This window comes from Chiroxiphia lanceolata, chromosome 13, assembly GCF_009829145.1.
Source record: "Chiroxiphia lanceolata isolate bChiLan1 chromosome 13, bChiLan1.pri, whole genome shotgun sequence".
NCBI lineage: Eukaryota > Metazoa > Chordata > Aves > Passeriformes > Pipridae > Chiroxiphia > Chiroxiphia lanceolata.
Genome location: NC_045649.1, coordinates 84,716 through 102,559, shown reverse-complemented (window position 1 = coordinate 102,559; position 17,844 = coordinate 84,716). Strand labels below are relative to the sequence as shown.

The 17,844-nt window shown below is 40.3% G+C and overlaps 2 protein-coding genes across 7 annotated transcripts in view; one reads left to right on the top strand and one right to left on the bottom strand.

The window, feature by feature from the left end:
- DUS2 (dihydrouridine synthase 2) overlaps positions 1-16,298 on the bottom strand; it is a 37,807-nt gene extending 21,509 nt beyond the window's left edge. For 2 of the 6 annotated variants that reach the window (XM_032701506.1, XM_032701502.1), the window contains exons 1-15: positions 15,611-15,699; positions 15,146-15,285; positions 14,398-14,443; positions 12,779-12,870; positions 11,792-11,835; positions 10,917-10,977; positions 10,461-10,508; positions 8,583-8,648; positions 6,796-6,866; positions 6,228-6,314; positions 5,949-6,117; positions 4,858-4,979; positions 2,047-2,190; positions 1,590-1,677; positions 886-959 (exon numbers count right to left, since the gene is read on the bottom strand). In XM_032701506.1, the coding sequence (XP_032557397.1) occupies positions 886-959; positions 1,590-1,677; positions 2,047-2,190; positions 4,858-4,979; positions 5,949-6,117; positions 6,228-6,314; positions 6,796-6,866; positions 8,583-8,648; positions 10,461-10,508; positions 10,917-10,977; positions 11,792-11,835; positions 12,779-12,870; positions 14,398-14,443; positions 15,146-15,285; positions 15,611-15,683 (1,325 nt within the window). In that variant the 5' untranslated portion in view covers positions 15,684-15,699. Of the gene's footprint in view, positions 1-885; positions 960-1,589; positions 1,678-2,046; positions 2,191-4,857; positions 4,980-5,948; positions 6,118-6,227; positions 6,315-6,795; positions 6,867-8,582; positions 8,649-10,460; positions 10,509-10,916; positions 10,978-11,791; positions 11,836-12,778; positions 12,871-14,397; positions 14,444-14,666; positions 14,755-15,145; positions 15,286-15,391; positions 15,539-15,610; positions 15,700-16,279 lie in introns of those variants that run through there. The other 4 variants (XM_032701504.1, XM_032701507.1, XM_032701503.1 and 1 more) reach the window with 4 other exon arrangements.
- Positions 15,719-17,844, top strand: DDX28 (DEAD-box helicase 28). Its single transcript, XM_032701501.1, has one exon. The coding sequence runs from the start codon at positions 15,719-15,721 to the stop codon at positions 17,348-17,350; it is 1,632 nt and encodes a 543-aa protein (XP_032557392.1). The 3' UTR covers positions 17,351-17,844.

The following is a 17,844-nucleotide window of genomic DNA, read 5'->3' as shown; positions in this document are numbered from 1 at the left end:
AACTAAGTGAGTTATGAAGGATCACTTTTCTTGAAAGAGACTCAGGCTTAAATATACTCTGGCAGGCGAACAAGTTCATTGACACTGACAAAAGTAGGAACTGTCCCGTAATAATAAAAATTCTATCACTTCTGGGAGGTACTGCAGATCACCCATTTGTGAGATTCAGTATTTGAAAACATTTTCTTCTCAAAGTTTCATATCAGCTGAGCTTAACTTCCTAAAGTCTCTGAACAGAAAGGCTGCAAGGCAGCAATTGTTGTGCGCATTTGTCCTCCTTAAAATGTTCAATGTGCAGTTAAATCAAGATCACCTTAGGTGTAAATACCTCAAGTCACCTCCAGTATTAATGGATGATTGTACAAGATAGCGTTGTGAAACATTAGAGCAGCCCTGGATGTAACTGCTAATGAACTGTGATCCCCAAGAAGCCACTGCACTGTCCTCTCCTTCACTATGTGTAGACACTTAATCCTGATTTCTTTTTGGGAATGGATCTGCTGTGGTGGCTGAAGACACTTCCTCCTAAACATTCCCCTCTGCCTCCTTTGGTTAGTTTCTGAACTCAACACATACAGAACTGAACTGTGTCACCTATCTGCACCCCTTCCAATAGAACTTGTGGACTAACACACGAAGTGAATTAAAATCAGTAACCATTTACTTGATTACGCTAATGCTTACTTCCTCTCGTCACAGTCAATTCTCAGAAATTTTTAAACCTTTCTCCTTCCTAGACGTAGCTTTAGAACATGGTTTTTATATCAAAGTCAACTGGAATAGACCGGAGTGGCCTTTTATTGCAAGTTTTTTAATACTGCAAGTATTTTAAACAACATTTCAGAAACAAAAATCCAGCTGGAAAAACCATTAAGTACAGCTTACCATAGAGTTGATCGGTATTTTTGCTCAGCTACTGTCACTACTGAACAGAATAATCTATCCAATGGTCTTTGAAACTGTGGGAAAAAAAAAATTAAAAGGGAGAGGGGTATCAAAAAGCAGTCATGTCATCTACAGAAGAAACAACATCATCAAGATTCTTTGATAAGTCTAGAGACAAGAATAACAAGTAACAGCTTTAAAATTACTGTAATTCACACCACAAATTTAACCTTACATATTTAACAGTAAAATATAAGAAGAAATTGTCCAAACTGCAAATATTTTGCTTTGCAAAAATAAAAAATAATCAAATAATGCCTCCATCTAACAAAAAAGTTGCACCTGTCCATACAGTTCCTACCCATAACCATGTGCAACAACAGAGAAAACATTCCAAGTCTAAATTCTTTACTTCACAGAAGTAGTAAAAGAAAGTCAGTCATCGGCTTCTATATAATGACCAGTAGTTACAGCCACTTCTTTCACACGTGAATCAAAACCAGATGGAAGGTCTGACTTTTTTTATTTTCTAATAAAATAAGCTACTATTTTTATACCTATGAGTGTTAACATTTCTGAAGCTGCTTCCTCAAAGAGCTATGCCAGACTGAGAAGCAGAATTTCCTCACTACCTTGAGTCCTAAAATACCTAATTTCATAGACAAGGCAGAGGGAGTTTTGAAAGAGTTTCTTCATTGACTCACAGTTTCATAAACAGGTTGAGGATGCTTTTCTTTCCTACACCATTCCAGAAGATACATTTTTGGAGTAATCTGTGGTGGATATTCTCGCCTAGACACAAAAATTTGTGGTCAACAACTGTGCACAAAGTTCTATTTTAAAACAGACAGTGCTGCTTATTATATTACTTCTACCAGTTATTTGAGGTTTAACTTTACAGCTCAAATTATGAGAAAAATGCTGCTTCCTCATTAGATAACTCAAGTAACAGTAAGCCTGGAACTAAAGAACATCTTACAACAGCCAAATTGCTCAGGAAGAGTGATGATTATGTAATGATGTACACAAATTGCCTCATAAAAACTCACTCGGTAAGTGCTGGTCTGCAAATAATTATTTTCAAAAACTGTCAGGCACTGCCAAACTCACAGTTGCTACTCACAGATGCCAGATAGCGAAAAACTTAATTTGTGTGCTTACTTGTCAAATCTAACAGCCATTTTTATTACATCTGGATCATCTACTTGGTCGTCTTCATCTTGTGTCTCAGTTTCTAAAGACATTTTCTTTGCTTCAAAAATAGCTCTTGTTTCTTCATAGAAGTCACCCATTTCAAAGACTTCACTATTCAAACAGAATTCCTTCATATTAGAGATCAGTTTATGAATTTTTGTATCACATTATGGTAGAGAAAAATAAATACAGAAATCAATTGTGATTAAAGAGAGTATATGTGTATGGAGAATCAAATGAAAGCGTGGCTATATTCTGCACAGTGACATTATATAGTTTCTCTTTCAATTCTTATCAGACACTGTTGTGATACCAGCACTACATATGCAATTTGCAGCCTGAAAGTCCAGGCAGAATCAATCGGAAATACAGGTCTTGCAATGTCCAGGTTATTAGCTCAATTAGTAACTTGCAGGTGGATAAATTGGCAAAAAACATCTCCGTGTGACTCCTGGTGGATCAGCTCCACAAGGGCAATATGAGTAAGAAGTAGGAAAGAGATGCTTTTTCTAATTATAGTATTTAAAAATACCATAAGCAATAAACACTATAACACTCAAAACCCTCAAAATCTCAGATTTTCTGGCATCAGAATATTATTCACAAGTGTAAATATAAGGGAGGAAGCCATCAGGATTTGAGTCAAAGGTAGGATTCTCAAGTCCTTTTAAATTTCAGATCCAGGGCAAGCTGGATCTACTTTGTAAAACTGAGACTATTAATTTTCTGCAGATAATAACAGCAATAAAACCTGCAGCACAAGAAAACTTTTACTTTCTGACTGTTATGAGAATCCTCTTTGGTACGGGGCTGTTCAATGGTAAAATGAATGCTGGCCACAAAGCCATCTCCAACGCTCCAAGCGGAAAAGCAAAGAAACTGAACAATGTTAACTTACACTTCTAAGAGAAGGCAATTTATTATGTACTGGTATGTAAATGTTTAGTCCAAAATGCAGCCCCTGTTCTCCTGCATTCAGTACTGAGGTTAAACCTCACATGGCTGTAACGTGCCCTCACCACCAGGAGAGAGTACCATTTTTGTCTGAAGATGCACAGGTGCATTTTAAGTAACAGAATGTTCTTCAGTTACCTGGATACGAAACAGGCTGTTCAGAACAGGGCTTAAAGGACCGAGTCTGCTGACAGAAAGCAGTTTCAAAAATTTTCAAGTGTCTATCCCCCTCTCATGCACACTGCTTAAGCCAAGTTTGAAGCTGGTATTGCCTTACATGTACAAAAACTGACAAAGTTCAATTTTGGAAGCTCCTAAAGAATTGTCAGGCACAGCACATAAACCCAAAAGTTTTACACTAGATCTCTATCCAGTGTTTATGTGTATAAACTGTGACACCTCTAATTACCTGTTTAAAGGCTTGACTCTCACTCTACAATTTCTTTTCTTTACATACTATGAACTACTGTTCATGCACCACCCTGTTGGCTAGGAATTATGTGAAGTTGTAAAAGATTGTTTCAGTTTCAATCTATATTATATGTCTTTTTTTCAAATTGGAAATCTACAATCAAAATAGATAGTGTGTTACTATACTAAAAAGTTTTCAACTCTTTACATTGCCAAAGTGAAAAGTAACTTGCAAAGTTTAAAAGTTGTTCCTGGATTCCATTGCTCCTTTATGACTAATGAAGGATAGCTCCTTTTATATATGAAACACAAATTCCCTTCATTATATTGAAATGTAATAATCACTGACAGAAGTATTTATAGAAAGCCAAAACTGGTAAAAGGCAATAAACTGGCAAAATGATTGCAGTCATTTCCACTAATTTTGAACATGAAGAGAATGCTGACTAGGGTTTGCAAGAAAACAATAAATTCATTTACAAAATATTTCAAGCTTTCAACATTTCTATCCATTTTCATACACGTAAGATCTCAAACAGTTTCAGACTGTTTACAGGAACAAGGAGTCTCTTCCCCTCCATTCCATCAAAAGTATAATTATATCACACTACGTGGATATCACACATGCAAGCTCAGACCTTTATTTTGGGATGGTTCAGTTTGGGATGGTTCCAAACCTGAATTCCCCTAATTCTGTGTGAATTCTTTAATTCCATGCTTATTTTATGGTTTCTCACAAAGTTTTCCTTCTTCCTTTTCTGTCCTCCCCTTTGAGAAATTTCATCCAGACTGTTTCAGATTTCCAGGATGACAAGATTCATTAAAGCTACTATATTTCCTCAAAAAAGCTGTCATTATTCATTAATATATTCCAGGTATGAAAAGCAGCACAAAAGAAATACCTTGAAGTACCACACAGACAACCCTCATACATTATTTTGAGTTTATCTCTAAGTGTTCATTTAAAATAGACATGTGGCTGTAAATATTCCAGTAACATTAAAAACCCCACATGCAAGAGGCAAAATTAAAACCAATAAATATCCTTGGAAGGAGACAAGCTCCACACTATTAACCTCCAGACTGACACTGGAGAACGCTGAAACTTTTCTTGATCAGTTAATGTAAATATTGAATAAATGCCTGTCACTCAATGAAGCACCAATCAAATTAGTATTTTAGTTGAAATTAGTTGAATATTTCAGGGTTAAAGATTTAAAATCTGAGCATGAAGGTAACCTGGAAAATTTACTGTGTTATTTCACATCTTACTAACTGGATTTTTTTTGTTTGTACATTTTTGGGGGTTTTGTAACTTCTGAAGGTATGAAATGCCAGGCAGCGCTACAGACAGAGAAGTGATGTGCAAGTTTAACAGGGAGTGTAATTCCTGTGTTTGAAGCACAAGCTTACCAGATCTCCTGTGTGGACTGTGCAGCATGTAGCTTCTTACCCTGAGCAGTTTCCAACTGTTCTCTTAACATCTGACACAAACAGTATTTTGTGTTGGTATAGTGATTATCATATCTCACTGCCTGAAGGAGAGACACAAAGCATTTAAAAACACACGTAACAAATTTATCTTACATTTTGCTTATGTCTCTTGATAACTTTCAAAATCATTTTTGAAAGGCAAACCACAATGCAGTTTCCTCGATAACATATTCAACACCACTATGAATGTGACTATAATCTGATTATTTTGGCATGACTTCATGAACAAAAATTCAACTTATTCATATACTCATGAAGAAAGAGTTGACCAGTTTACGTCACCAACTAGCAATGCACTCTTATTTTAGTAAGTAACTGGTAAATGGCAAGTTCGAATTTTTAAAAACCAAATCATTTTGAATTAATGCCATGATCGAAGCTACAGATTTCTGATTAATTTCCTATTACATCCTTAAAATAGTGTCTTTTGAATAACAGATAAAACTTTATATACTCTCTCAGCTAAGAGAGCTACAGTACTACAATACAGCATTACTTTATTGGCAAATCATTCCCTTTGCTTCCTTGCTGTGAATAATTATTGACAATATTTGTGAAAAGTAATTAATTTCTAAAAATGAATCTAGCAGAAACTATTTCATATTCCTTCACTTTTCTGTTCAATACTGTATGCTGTATATAATAATCTGTTCGATTTGTACATTTGTAACTTCAAAAGAGCTGGTCTACATATTTTTAAATTTCTAGACATTTTTAGATAGCCTTGTAAATGTCATAAATGTTCCCAAGAAACTAGGGCTAAAAAGCATGGCACAGAAGAAAAGAATGATCAAGAAAAACTGAATACAGATTTCTGAACTTTTGTTTTCTGAACAAAGTCAAACAGAAGAAGCAGTGGTTGATCTGAAAGACTCATGTCATATGCATTAAGTTAAAACATCCCCAAACTAAGTCTTTGAAACGACAAGGAGTTAAGACACTCTAGGAAGATTTGGATTAACAATTCTAAACAATTTTAACAACAAGTAAGATCTTAAAAAAACCCGTACATATTTAAGGTAATCTTGCATTACATCCTTCAAGGGGAAAAAACCCTCTTTTCTGAAGATAGATGGGTTCCACATGGCAGCACGAGCTATCATTACTGATGAGGCAGCTGTTGCTTTCTGGAAGGTCTCTATGTCCATATATTCTTTGATGAAGTCATGAGATCCTCCACTAAAAATTAACAACACTGTTTTAATTAATCACGTATCTTTTTCCTGCACTTGCAAATCTTAAGTTAGGTACCGGCATCTGGACATAACGAGCTACTTTGTCCAACTTACTTTGCTATTACTGGAATGGAGACAGCTTCACATATGGCCTTGATCACATCACAGTGGACAGGGTGCTGAGGCCTCTCCTCCTTATTTCTGTCCAACAAACAAAAGAAAGACAAGACCAAAGATTTCCTGTGGAATTTAGATCTCTAAATCACAGCAGACATGACACAAGGAGTATTGGGATATATTTGTTTCCACTTATTTATTTCATATATTCGATATAATTTCCTGCTGTTTCTTTAAATGCAAAAGAATTATTTCCTACCAAATACATTTTAAGACATTGTTACTGTAATTCCATATCCAGATAAGCAGCATTTTTTAGATACAGAGAATGCAGATAATTTTAGGTTTATTTGGTCTTTGAGACAAAAATTTTCAGAAAACAGCAGCAAGCACTACAATTCCCTAATTGGTGGCCTGATTTTCTACACCACCAATTCAGTTAACGGTTGAAGTCCGAACCATGTACTATATCTAGCATGTAGAGAATACTCTAGTCATATCATACTGTGCTCTGTTCATCAACAAACTAAAAAATCTAAGTATTTCTTGCCTAAAATCAATTTACCTTCCATGGACTGCAATGGCAGCAATACCAGTTTTTTCTATTCTCTTCACCAGATTCACAGTATCTTCAACCTGAGGGATAAGACAGAACGACAAGATTTTAATTCAAAGCAAAAGGAATAACCATCATGCAATTATTGTACAGACAAATGCTGGAAGTCTTTTCTTTCCTCAAGAGGGACGTGATTCCTGTATTTCATCAATAACACCCAACACGCATAACCATTTAATACATACTTCAATTTAAGAACTACGTACTACGCCAAAAATAAGAATCCATTTTCAATGCCTCCTTGAAACCATAGATTGCAAACTTTCTCAAATCAGGTAACATAATACTCTGTGGCAGAAGAATATTTTCCAGCAAGTTTATGGACTGTCATTTGAAAATGATATAGAACATTTGATTAGCAAGTCTTCTCTAATGACTACCCTGTAAATTGTAATTAAAATGCTTTTCAGTAAGAGGATACCTTCTGAAATCAACATAAGATGCAATCACACATCTATAAACATCCCTCTCAGATATATATGTCTTAAAAATGTTAACCAGTATCTAAAAAATTCTAATGATATTCATAATTGACCAATGAATCAAAAGACCCAGTGGGAAAAAGGGGAAGCTCCCAGTCTATCTTCAAAGAGGTAAGATGCTCTTAAAAGGCAGAAAGAAATGTGGCACACTGCTGCATTAGCCTGTCTTATGCAGCTTTGGGGAAAGGGAGAATGAAAAAAAGATAAATTTTCTTTTCAAAAGCTGGAGAAATACCTGTAGGTCATCCCAAAAATAGCAGATTCAGTTTTTGAAAAATGTAACATCTCCAAGCTGGCATGGACACAGAGAGAGAAGCTCACCTGCTGTTCTGATGGATGACATGTTACGCAGAAACAGCTTGAAACAAAAAGGAAGAGGCTCTAGGATAGTTGTAGAAAATAAAAAGGAGAGGTGTCGGTTCTCTGATTTAATACTTCAGTACTGCAGAACCAAAATCATCTTAGACTGGGTTTTTTATTCTTATCCCACAGGCTTCAGTTGTTCATCTAACCTTTTTAAGTGCACATGTAAATGATTTCTGAACAATAGCTGGTTCAGGTACAGTTCATCCCTCTACCAAAGCATCTATTCAGGTCATATGCAATCGCAGTATCTAGGCAGGTAATAAAATAAACAATGGCAAAACAATCAGTCATTATTAAAGAGAAGGCCCATCATCCCTTGGAGGTTTAAAAATATGTAGGGAATTCAACTGCAAAAAAAAAAAATCCAGTAAGGAAGCTACATGAGCTGTAAAAGAACTCTGGAAAACGGGGAAAACATCCTGTACAAGAAAGAATCTGTAACTCCATTGGTTGTTCTAACTACAAGAACAGAAAAACAGTTTGGAAAAAAAAAATTAGTCTGAAAAAACAGAAAATAATCATCTATTGGCTTCCCTGGCTGAAAAATAGGAATTAACAGCAGCTACTGGCTGCTCGAGAGGTGGTGTCCTACACTCTCTTGTATCTCTATGACTTAAAAATCACTTAGTTGAAAAATTTTGAGGATAAAAGCCTCTGTGTCCTTGCATATCATGGAATCTGACAAGCCGACAATCACAGTCTCCATACATTTTGCGGGTCAGATAACCCTTTAGGCTGGGACAGCATTCCAAACAGAAATTATAACCCCAAGCACTATTTCACAACAACAGGCCTAAAATGACAACATATGAGAACGCATATATTATAACTGATATTAAATCACCAAAATAAACAACAACACTTGGGCATAATGATTTAGGTTCTTACTGAGGGCAAAATGCGGATTTTGCAGGTTACCGGTTTACAAACTCCTTTAACAAGGGCAGTCAGTATCTGGAAAAAGGAAGAAAAAGACAAAAATGTGATCACAACAGTGACGTTACTAAAGCTCTCCTCCTTTCTCTCTTGAAGATAAAAGAAATTAGAACAATGTAACACTACTTTTCTTCTATAAAAAATCTCACATGCTAGACAGACACATTCAATCTGTAATTGAACATATCATTTTATCCAACAGATATAAAAACCTATTTCTAGTCTAAGCCATTTCTCTTTCCATTTTTTTTTATTTCAACTTTTTTTCAATTTACAGAGCAATTAATAGCTGCTGGAGTTTCAACACTGCTTTTAGTATGAGGTGACCTGTGAACTAATAATTTCAAAATAAAGTGCAAAGGTTTTTCATTTTCATGCAACTGTTTTCACCATCATCTTATATTCCAGTTGTCAGTTTCTCACAAAAACTAAATGTAAGTATTCCCTAAAAAGAGATTTTTATTTAAAAATAAGAAAGCCTTCAAAATGGAAAAAACATTTGGGGAATTTCAAGCTACACCACTGAATCTTCTTAAGGAAAGCAAACTGAATTCCATGCTTAACACAAAGCACATTTTATGCATTACAACAAACTTGGAACAATCAGGCAAATGAGTGGTTGTTAGTCTAATCATTTAAAAACCAAGCTATGCAAAGAATCTCCTTTTCACAGCTTGAATTTAAGTCCAACAGACCTTACTTAGAAGTGCCATGTAATGGCCTATACACGTTTAAATCACTGTATGACTATACAGTAACCAATAGGTCTCTAAATAAAGGAGTGGAAGCCAGCTGATCCTGACTGTTTTTGGGAAAAAACCCTTCTTTTTCAACCGTTTTTCTCAGATATTATCATGCATGTCATTCTTACATAAAATGGATGGAACTGCAAATAAATGCTTTCAGGATGGTGTATCCTATGAACTTGAATTTTGTTTAATGTTACTGCACTTATTAGGTTCCCAATACAGATATGAGCTGTTATAGCTGCACTTCAAGTTCTTGTACTTAAAACAGCTGGCAATTTCTGTCACCTTGCACTGTCTACTCAAACCTTTCCTCAGTAGCGTTTTCTCAAAATAAACAGCAGCATCCAAGAAAATGATCTAAAAAACTCCTCTCTTTAGTATTTTCAAGTTGTATTTTTTGGATATAAATCAAACTAAAATGACATAATTTTCAAACATTGTCACCACATTTTTTTACAATAGCATCATAAGCAAATCTTAGAAGTTTTCAGTGTCAGCCTCATTAAAGATTCCAATGTGAGAACCAAATAATTTTTAATCACATGGTAAGCTTGATCTGGAGCTCTAGTTTCAGCTGTCTTTTGCAGGCTATGAGTTCAGTTATCCCTCTGCAGTTTGCTAAGAGTAATTTTAATGCCTAAGATTTTGCTGCCTATTAACATCTTCAATTGAAAAGAACAATTCCAAATTTTTGAGCATCGAGTTTCCCACTCTTCCGAAGATCGGAACAAAATGTAATGGTTGTAGAGGGGAAGGGAAGCTGTTAGCAATCATATTTACAACTGCCTCTCATTCCCGTGAAAAATATTTTTGCAATATTTAGTTGTAGCTTGCTCAATATTTTCCTCTCAATTCCCACTCTGAAATTTTTTTTCTTTCAGCTTTCATCACCTTATGCTTCACAAATTACCTTTCCATTCTGGATGGTATCACCCACGTTACTTAATTCATGGAAAACCATACAGGCCTCAAAAAAATTGGCTCAAAAAAATTTGTCTTCTATGCAACTCAATCTTGCTTCCAGTAGAGGACAGTGCACAATACTTTCAAAGCAGTTCAGAGGCCACAAGGTGATACTTACAGACTCTATTTTGTCAGGATCAGATAGCAGTGCTGCTCCCATACCTCCCTGGGAAAATATACAGAAACTGTTACGCACTAGGCAAACACATTTTTCAACTCAATTAAATTGCCTAATAGCAGACCAGCACAAAAGTGTAATGTTATATTAAGGGGGGAGGGAGAAACGTAAGAGAGAAAAAGTGGTAAAATCTAAAATACAGGAGCATTTGTGAATACTTTGGTGCAACATTTGCTAGAACGGTATCGAAATAACTAAGCAGTAATTCAGGGCACCAATTTGCTCTCATTACTTTATGGAGCAGACAGGATTTCAAAAAGCTATTTTTAGCAACTGTAATCATCCAGTTTCTTCTCATTAAGTGACACCTGAACAGATTTATTGTTTTAACAGACCGTGTATTCCATACCTCCAAGAAAGAAAAAGCTTATTTAAGAGTAAACAAAATCCACTTGCCTTAGTAGAGTATTCTTTTGGGCATCCCATGTTGATATCAATACCAGCCACATCACTCTCTCTGAAAGAGAAGAAGGAAACAAATATTTTTCAGCACATTAGAACAAGAATCAGGAAATAGATATCTTTCCAGGTAACTTGTTCCATCATCATTAAGGCTTAAATGAGAACTTAAGGTGGTTTTTATTTGAATTTCTGAATTTTTAGCTTCTCACTTGCATACATACAACTTGCATACATACATTTTAACAGTGATCTGAAGATCAGTCTTTCCACAGGTTTCAATTACCAACGCTGTGCAGAAGCTGCAAGTACTTATCTTAAATATGTTTATATATGGTTAAGCATATATAGTATATATATTTTATATAATTATATCCATCACTAATCCACCACTGTCGCTAAAGCAAGTCCTACTGAAACTTCCATCTATTTAAAATTAAGGCTTCAAAACACCTTTTTGAGAGCCCCTTTTCATTTCTACACAATACATTATCGGAGGCTTTAAACCACACACAGTAGGAGACATTTTCAGGCATACTGATCTTACTTGCAGCTGTGCAATACCCAGGGAAATTTCACGCTAGGGAGATCAAGGGCACACTCACACTAGCAAAAAGCCATGAATACCAGTACAGAATTTATGCAGCTGCTGCTTTGAGCAAGAATTATTTTAAGTAGAAGCTGCAGTTACATCATTACACCACTGGCCTTCTCAGAAGCTACACTTCACTGTGCAGCTCCTACAGAACTTTTCCTGATTCTACGAAGACCAGCTTTTAACCTCTCAATCATAAAAAATTGTCTTCCACAGTAATTCCTCTGAACAAAAAATCCCAAATAAACCCGTGGTGGAAATGAGATGGACAACTTACACAAGCTTAGCTACTGCCAGGGCTCTCTCAGCATCTGCTGAACCCTGTTGGTAAAACAAGAGGATGTATAATTACAAAGTATCACAAATTAATTAAAAAAAGGAAGTGCTCACTTGCACATGTGTACAACTATATTTGCTCTAACATTTAGTGTAGACAGAGACCCGCTCACAGCACACTGGACAGTTAAAATATTTAGCTAAAGCATGGACTAGACTCAGCTACTGAATGACAAAAGGTAATGCAAAAAAAGGATTCTAAGAGGTCTGTCCACCTCCTTTACCTACAATAATATCAAATGTTCTTAGCCCATCAGCACTAAGATATCTATTTTCCATGTTCTTAAGAAGCTTCACTAATAATTCTACAGCCTCCAGCAACCGATTTCAGGGCTACCATTACCACTGAAAAAGGTCTTTTCAGCATTTAATACAGTCCACACTTCTCCTTCCCTCCAATCCCATCATCATCTGTCCTACACAAAGTGGTCTCTAAGAGCAAATTAATATCCTTCTCTCTCCAGCAGCCTTTAATCCATTTGTGCAATGCTAGTGCACACATTAATCCTCTCTTATCTATACTAAACAATGCTATTTCTTTCAGCCTTTCCAGTGAGACTGTTTCAAAGGACAGTACAAGATTTAAACATGTGCTCAAACATAATTTATTTTTGGCATCTATGTTTGGGAAAAAAATCAAAGATACCTATTACAAAAACAAGCTGCTGTCACAGAGCACAGAATTCATCTTCATCATCTCTTCTGAAAACAGCTGTAAGGAGAGTTTACAATGTAGCAGCTCCTTGGATATGTACCAACAGATCAGAAACTCTGCAACACATTTGGTGTGAAGGCTTACCTCCATCTGAAGCATCAAGAAATTGCCAGTCTGCAATACTGGGAGGTGCTTTAGACTTAGATCAACATGTTACTAGCACTGCCTTGTTTAACCAGGTTGTTAGCAGAGTACCTGCAGTTGGTTTCTTACCATTTGAAAGACGACACGTTGCCTCTCCCTTTCACAAGTTCTGAAAACAACTCTTTCATTAGGTGCAACAAAGTCCACCGTTTCAAGTACTTCTGCATGAAATGAGAAATGATAAAACAGACGAAAATTATATACAAATGTAAACACAAAAAAAGTCATAGGACTATGTAATTTATATATAAATGAAATGCTATCAAAGAAGTCTTCCATGAAGAACAGAACTAATGGCACCCTACCTCCTATATGTCCTTGCAGTACATTTCTTGCACATTGCTGTTTCCCTCCCAAAGTGCTCCCTAATCACCCCTCAGCCTTGGACATCAGCACCAGAACAAGTCCACTGATGACTCACCCAGAATGAACCTAATAGTACTATTTTTGGGAAAGGGTAGGAGGAGAGAGTAGACTTGCAGTGAACTTCTATTCCCCAACAAGGACACTGTAAACAACTGTTTCTATGCCACTCAGGTAGGGAGGTCTCAGCATATAGTTTTAAGAACTTGTGGTGACAATCATGGTAAACCAAGTCTACCCCATGGACTTCAAGTTAGTAAACAAATGATGAACAGTGAGACCTTGTATGTGTTGCTTCCTTATTGCATTACACTTGGAGGTGTGTATATTATAATGTCACAAACAGCTAACATTAAAAAAACTCACGATTGGAAACTGTCTCTACTGCCGTCCAAACAAATTTGTTCCCTGGACGTTATCAAACTTTAAAAAAAAATTAAAAGGCTTTGTATCTAATATTAATAGTTTTATTCAGGAAATTAGATTTTATTTTAGCACAAACACATGTAAAATTTCTTTAAAAAAAACACAAACACCACAAAACAACAACAAAAACAACCCCTAGAGTTTTTTACTGTTTACTCTTCATTATAATAGCATATGAAGGCAGTAGAGAGGCTGGAGCCAGTATGTAGATACAGAACTGAGGAAGACTAGGAAGCTTATTTGTTCATTACAATTTTAGTCTTTGTCTTTCCACATAAAATGGAAAGCTTTAACATTTTAAACAATGCACTAGAACTTTAAAGTCCAGTCTATTCCAGCTACTAGTTTCTTTCACCTGCTGCCAGAAAGCACAATGCTGAAACGTTAGCAATGGATTTCCAACACTGATCCCATTTTTCTTAAGAAAAAGAGAAATACACCATTCCAGCTCTCCATTTTAGAAGGCAAATACTTGCACACCCAGTGATGTGACCCTGCCAAAAAGTTCAAACAGAAAACTCATTGAATCCTTGTAATAAACTGAGCCAATGGCAGAGAAGGACCCTGTGCTAGGACTCTAAAAAGAATAACAAACTGTTTGTTACTAATACATTAGCTATGTCCTCCAAAAATGTTTATGGTTTTCCTGAGGGACACTAAATGAACTATTGAAATTCCTTTAGAAGGGAAACCAAAAGTTTGAAACTGTAGAGCAGCAGACAGGTCTAGGGTAGCACTTCAAAAGCTTACTTTAAGTCCCTAGACACAGTTCAGAGAGATTGTATGTTCTGGTACATCACTGTAATCACTAGAAAAATACTTCAGAGAAGTAATTATCTTTTCTCTTGATTAGAAAAAAGACTGCTTACAGGTACTATCAAAAGAAACGCTATACTTGCCATTTATAACCCTCTTACACTGCAGCATCTTTATGTCAATCAGCTCCTGAGGAGGAAAGATAAAAAAACCTCAGTGAGTTGAAGTGTTTCAGCCAGCAAGCTCTAAGAAGTTGCCCATTTAACAATTAATTATCTAGAGAGACCAAATATAGAAAAAGAAAGCAAATTAAAACAAGAGTTTAATATACAACACGCTGAAGTTTCAAAATATTAACAGAACATAAGAACGTAAGAGTATGGAATCACAGAACAGTTTAGGTTGGAGGTACCTTAAGTTACAGAGCAGTCCTACCAACAGGATCTGCAGCAAACTGGAGACTCAATTTTAGCCAGCTTTGAGAAAAGAGGTTAAACAAGAAGGACAGCGGCGCTGTGATGGGATATATATGGATGCACAAAACTAATCAGGTGAAACAGGTCAGTCTAAAACTTCTATCAAAGTTCTGACTCTACTCCAAAAAAACCCAAAATAAAAATACTAAAAAAAAACCCCAACAAAACCCAAATAACAGTACAATGTGAGGAAACTCTTATGGTGTTTTGTCTAAATGAACTGAGAGTATTGAATAGGCTTAAAATATAGATTTGCCATAACTTGAGAACTCTCAAAGAGAAATGCCTTAAGCCATAGAGATTCTTCTTTCTCCAATTTTTTTAATCGACCAACATGTGCAATAAGAACAAGTCCTACAATAAACTAGTTTTCTTTTCTTAATAATAACGTTGAGCATCTGCTCATCCTCCATACCTCACAGTACACGATATCAGCACCGTAGTCCAGGGCAAGAAGGCGCATTGGCAACGTTCCCACTCGCACCATTGGAGCCAGGATCTTCTTTCCTCTAAAACACAGGGGTGGGTTCACCGTCATTCCTATTGCGGTACTACCTGAAAGAGAAAGCCAAGGAGGACAGCCATGGAACGTCGATTTCCTACCGGCAAAACGCCCATATCCGTCCTTTGGCGGGAAGGGGCAGTGGGTGCCTCGTCATACCCGACACGGCCCCCTCTGCAGCCGGTCCGGCCGCTCACCCAGCCGTGAGGGAGCCCAGCGGAACCGGGAGATGCTCCCCGCCACACGAGCTCTTTCCCCCGAGCGAGGGGCGCCGGGCCGTCTCCGCCACAGCCCCCCAGGGCCGCGTTTGCTCCCGCGGGGGCAGCTCTCAGCCGGCAGAGGAAAAGGCGAACCGACCCCGCCGCCCGCCGCGCTCACCCTCCCGGCGTGGCTCCGCCGCGGCTCCGCGGGGCGGGGAGCGCCGAGGGAAGCGGCTCTTCCACGGCGTCATCGGGCAGCGCCGCGGCCCCACGTGGGGGAGCCGCAATGGCGCTGGGCCGAGGCGGGACGGCGGCCGCGCTCCCGCTGCTGCTGCCGCGGCGGCCCGCGGGCACCGGGGCGGCGGCGGCGGGCGCGGAGCCCCCCGGGACCGTGGTGCGCATCCCCTGGGCCCTGCGGGTGCGCCTGCAGCGAGGGGCGCAGCGCCGGCGGCGCGGGCACGGGGAGGCGGCGACGGCAGCGCGTCCCGGGAAGCTGCTGCTGCGGAGCCGGCGGCCGGAGCTGAGCCAGCCCCGCTGGCAGACAGTGGGGCGCTGGGAGCAGCCACCGCTGGTGTCAGCGGGCTGGAAGCACAGGAAGGCGTGCGGGGATTACTTCCAGCTGGAGCCCTCGCAGGAGGCGGCCCCCGCGCTGCAGGCGCCACCAGCCGAGGCGGGGCAGGGCCCGACCTTCGCCGAGCTGGGGCTGCAGCCGGCGCTGCTGGCCGGGCTGGAGCGGCTCTCCATCGGCCGCCCCACGGCCGTGCAGCGCCTCGCCATCCCCGCGCTGCGCCGCGGCCGCAGCGCCCTGTGCGCCGCCGAGACCGGCAGCGGGAAGACCCTCGCGTACCTGCTGCCGCTGCTGGACGGGCTGCTCGGCCGCCCCGAGGGGCCGGCGGCGCCGGCAGGGCCAGCGGCGCCCCGCGGGCTGGTGGTGGTGCCGTCGCGGGAGCTGGCGGCGCAGGTGGGCGCGGTGGCGGCCGCGCTGTGCGCGCCCGCGGGGCTGGCGGTGCGCGGGCTCACGGGCGGAGGGGCCGCGGGAGGGCTGCGCAGGCAGCTGCGGGCGCCGCCGCCGGGCCCCGCCGTGCTGCTCGGCACCCCCGGGGCGCTGCGGGAGGCGCTGCGCCGGCGCTTCCTGGCCCTGGCGAGGCTGCGCTGGATGGTGCTGGACGAGGCGGACACGCTGATGGACGACTCGTTCACGGAGCTGCTGGAGGAGATCCTGGCACACGCGCCGCTGGCCGCTGGAGCCCCCAGGCCGTCCGGACCGGCGGAGGAGAGGACCCAGGTGGTGGTGGTTGGAGCCACCTTCCCTGCGGGGCTCAGCGAGACGCTGGCGAAGTTCACAGACGTGAGCAGGTTTGTCACCCTCACCACCCAGAGCCTGCACCGCCTGCCGCCTCACGTCCAGCAGAAGTTCGTCCGCCTCAAAGGCCGGGACAAGCTGCCCGAGTTGCTGCAGCTGTTAAAGGAGCACCCATCATCTGGCGGGGCTGTTCTCATCTTCTGCAACAGTGCCAGCACTGTCAACTGGCTGGGCTATATCCTGGATGACCACAGAATCAGGCACCTGAGGCTGCAGGGACAGATGTCAGCAGCTGCTAGAGCTGGCATCTTTGCCTCTTTCCAGAGGGGTGATGTGTCTGTCCTTGTCTGCACTGACCTTGCCTCGCGGGGTCTGGACACCAGCAGCGTGCAGCTCGTGGTCAACTATGACTTCCCAGACACCCTGCAGGACTACCTGCACCGTGTGGGGAGAGTTGGACGAGTTGGGAGCAAGGCACCTGGAGCTGTGGTTAGTTTTGTCACCCATCGGTGGGATGTGGACCTGGTACGGAAAATAGAGACTGCAGCCCGGAAACGGACAGGCCTCCCGGGAATGGACTCCTCCATTAATAAACCTTCGCCTAAAGGAGGCTGATTCAAGTTGCTGGGCAGTACTAGGTGGCCTGGTAGGGACTCACCTTGAAGTCCTTAAGACAGAGTGATTGAGCTGCTGTTTGTAAAGTTGACTGAGAGAATTGAGTTTCAGAGCCAGGTGTTCAGGTTAACTTTGTGTACTGTTCCGGAAGCTGCAGTAGTCATTTCCATACTCATCACAACACACGGCTTTGCAAAAGGAAGCTAGTGAGTAACAGAATGCTTTTGGAGAGGACTGAAGAATGACCTCATCAACTGATTTGATTTTGTTGAGACTTAAACTTAAATTCAAATCAGAATGAAAGTATGCCTGTATGATATGCAGCTCTGTTACATTTCATTGCTGCCCACCACTAGCAGCTAAACGTTCATTATTAAAACTTAAAAATTACTACTGTGGCAGGAAAAAAAATGGATATAACTTTGACCTGTCATAGATACACGTAGAAAGGCTAAAGGACAAGTGATGTTTGATTTTCTCGTGGTTTAGCAGTT

Excerpts from the sequence above, each read along its gene's own strand:
- DDX28 (XM_032701501.1), top strand. The coding sequence starts at position 15,719 with ATGGCGCTGGGCCGAGGCGGGACGGCGGCCGCGCTCCCGCTGCTGCTG.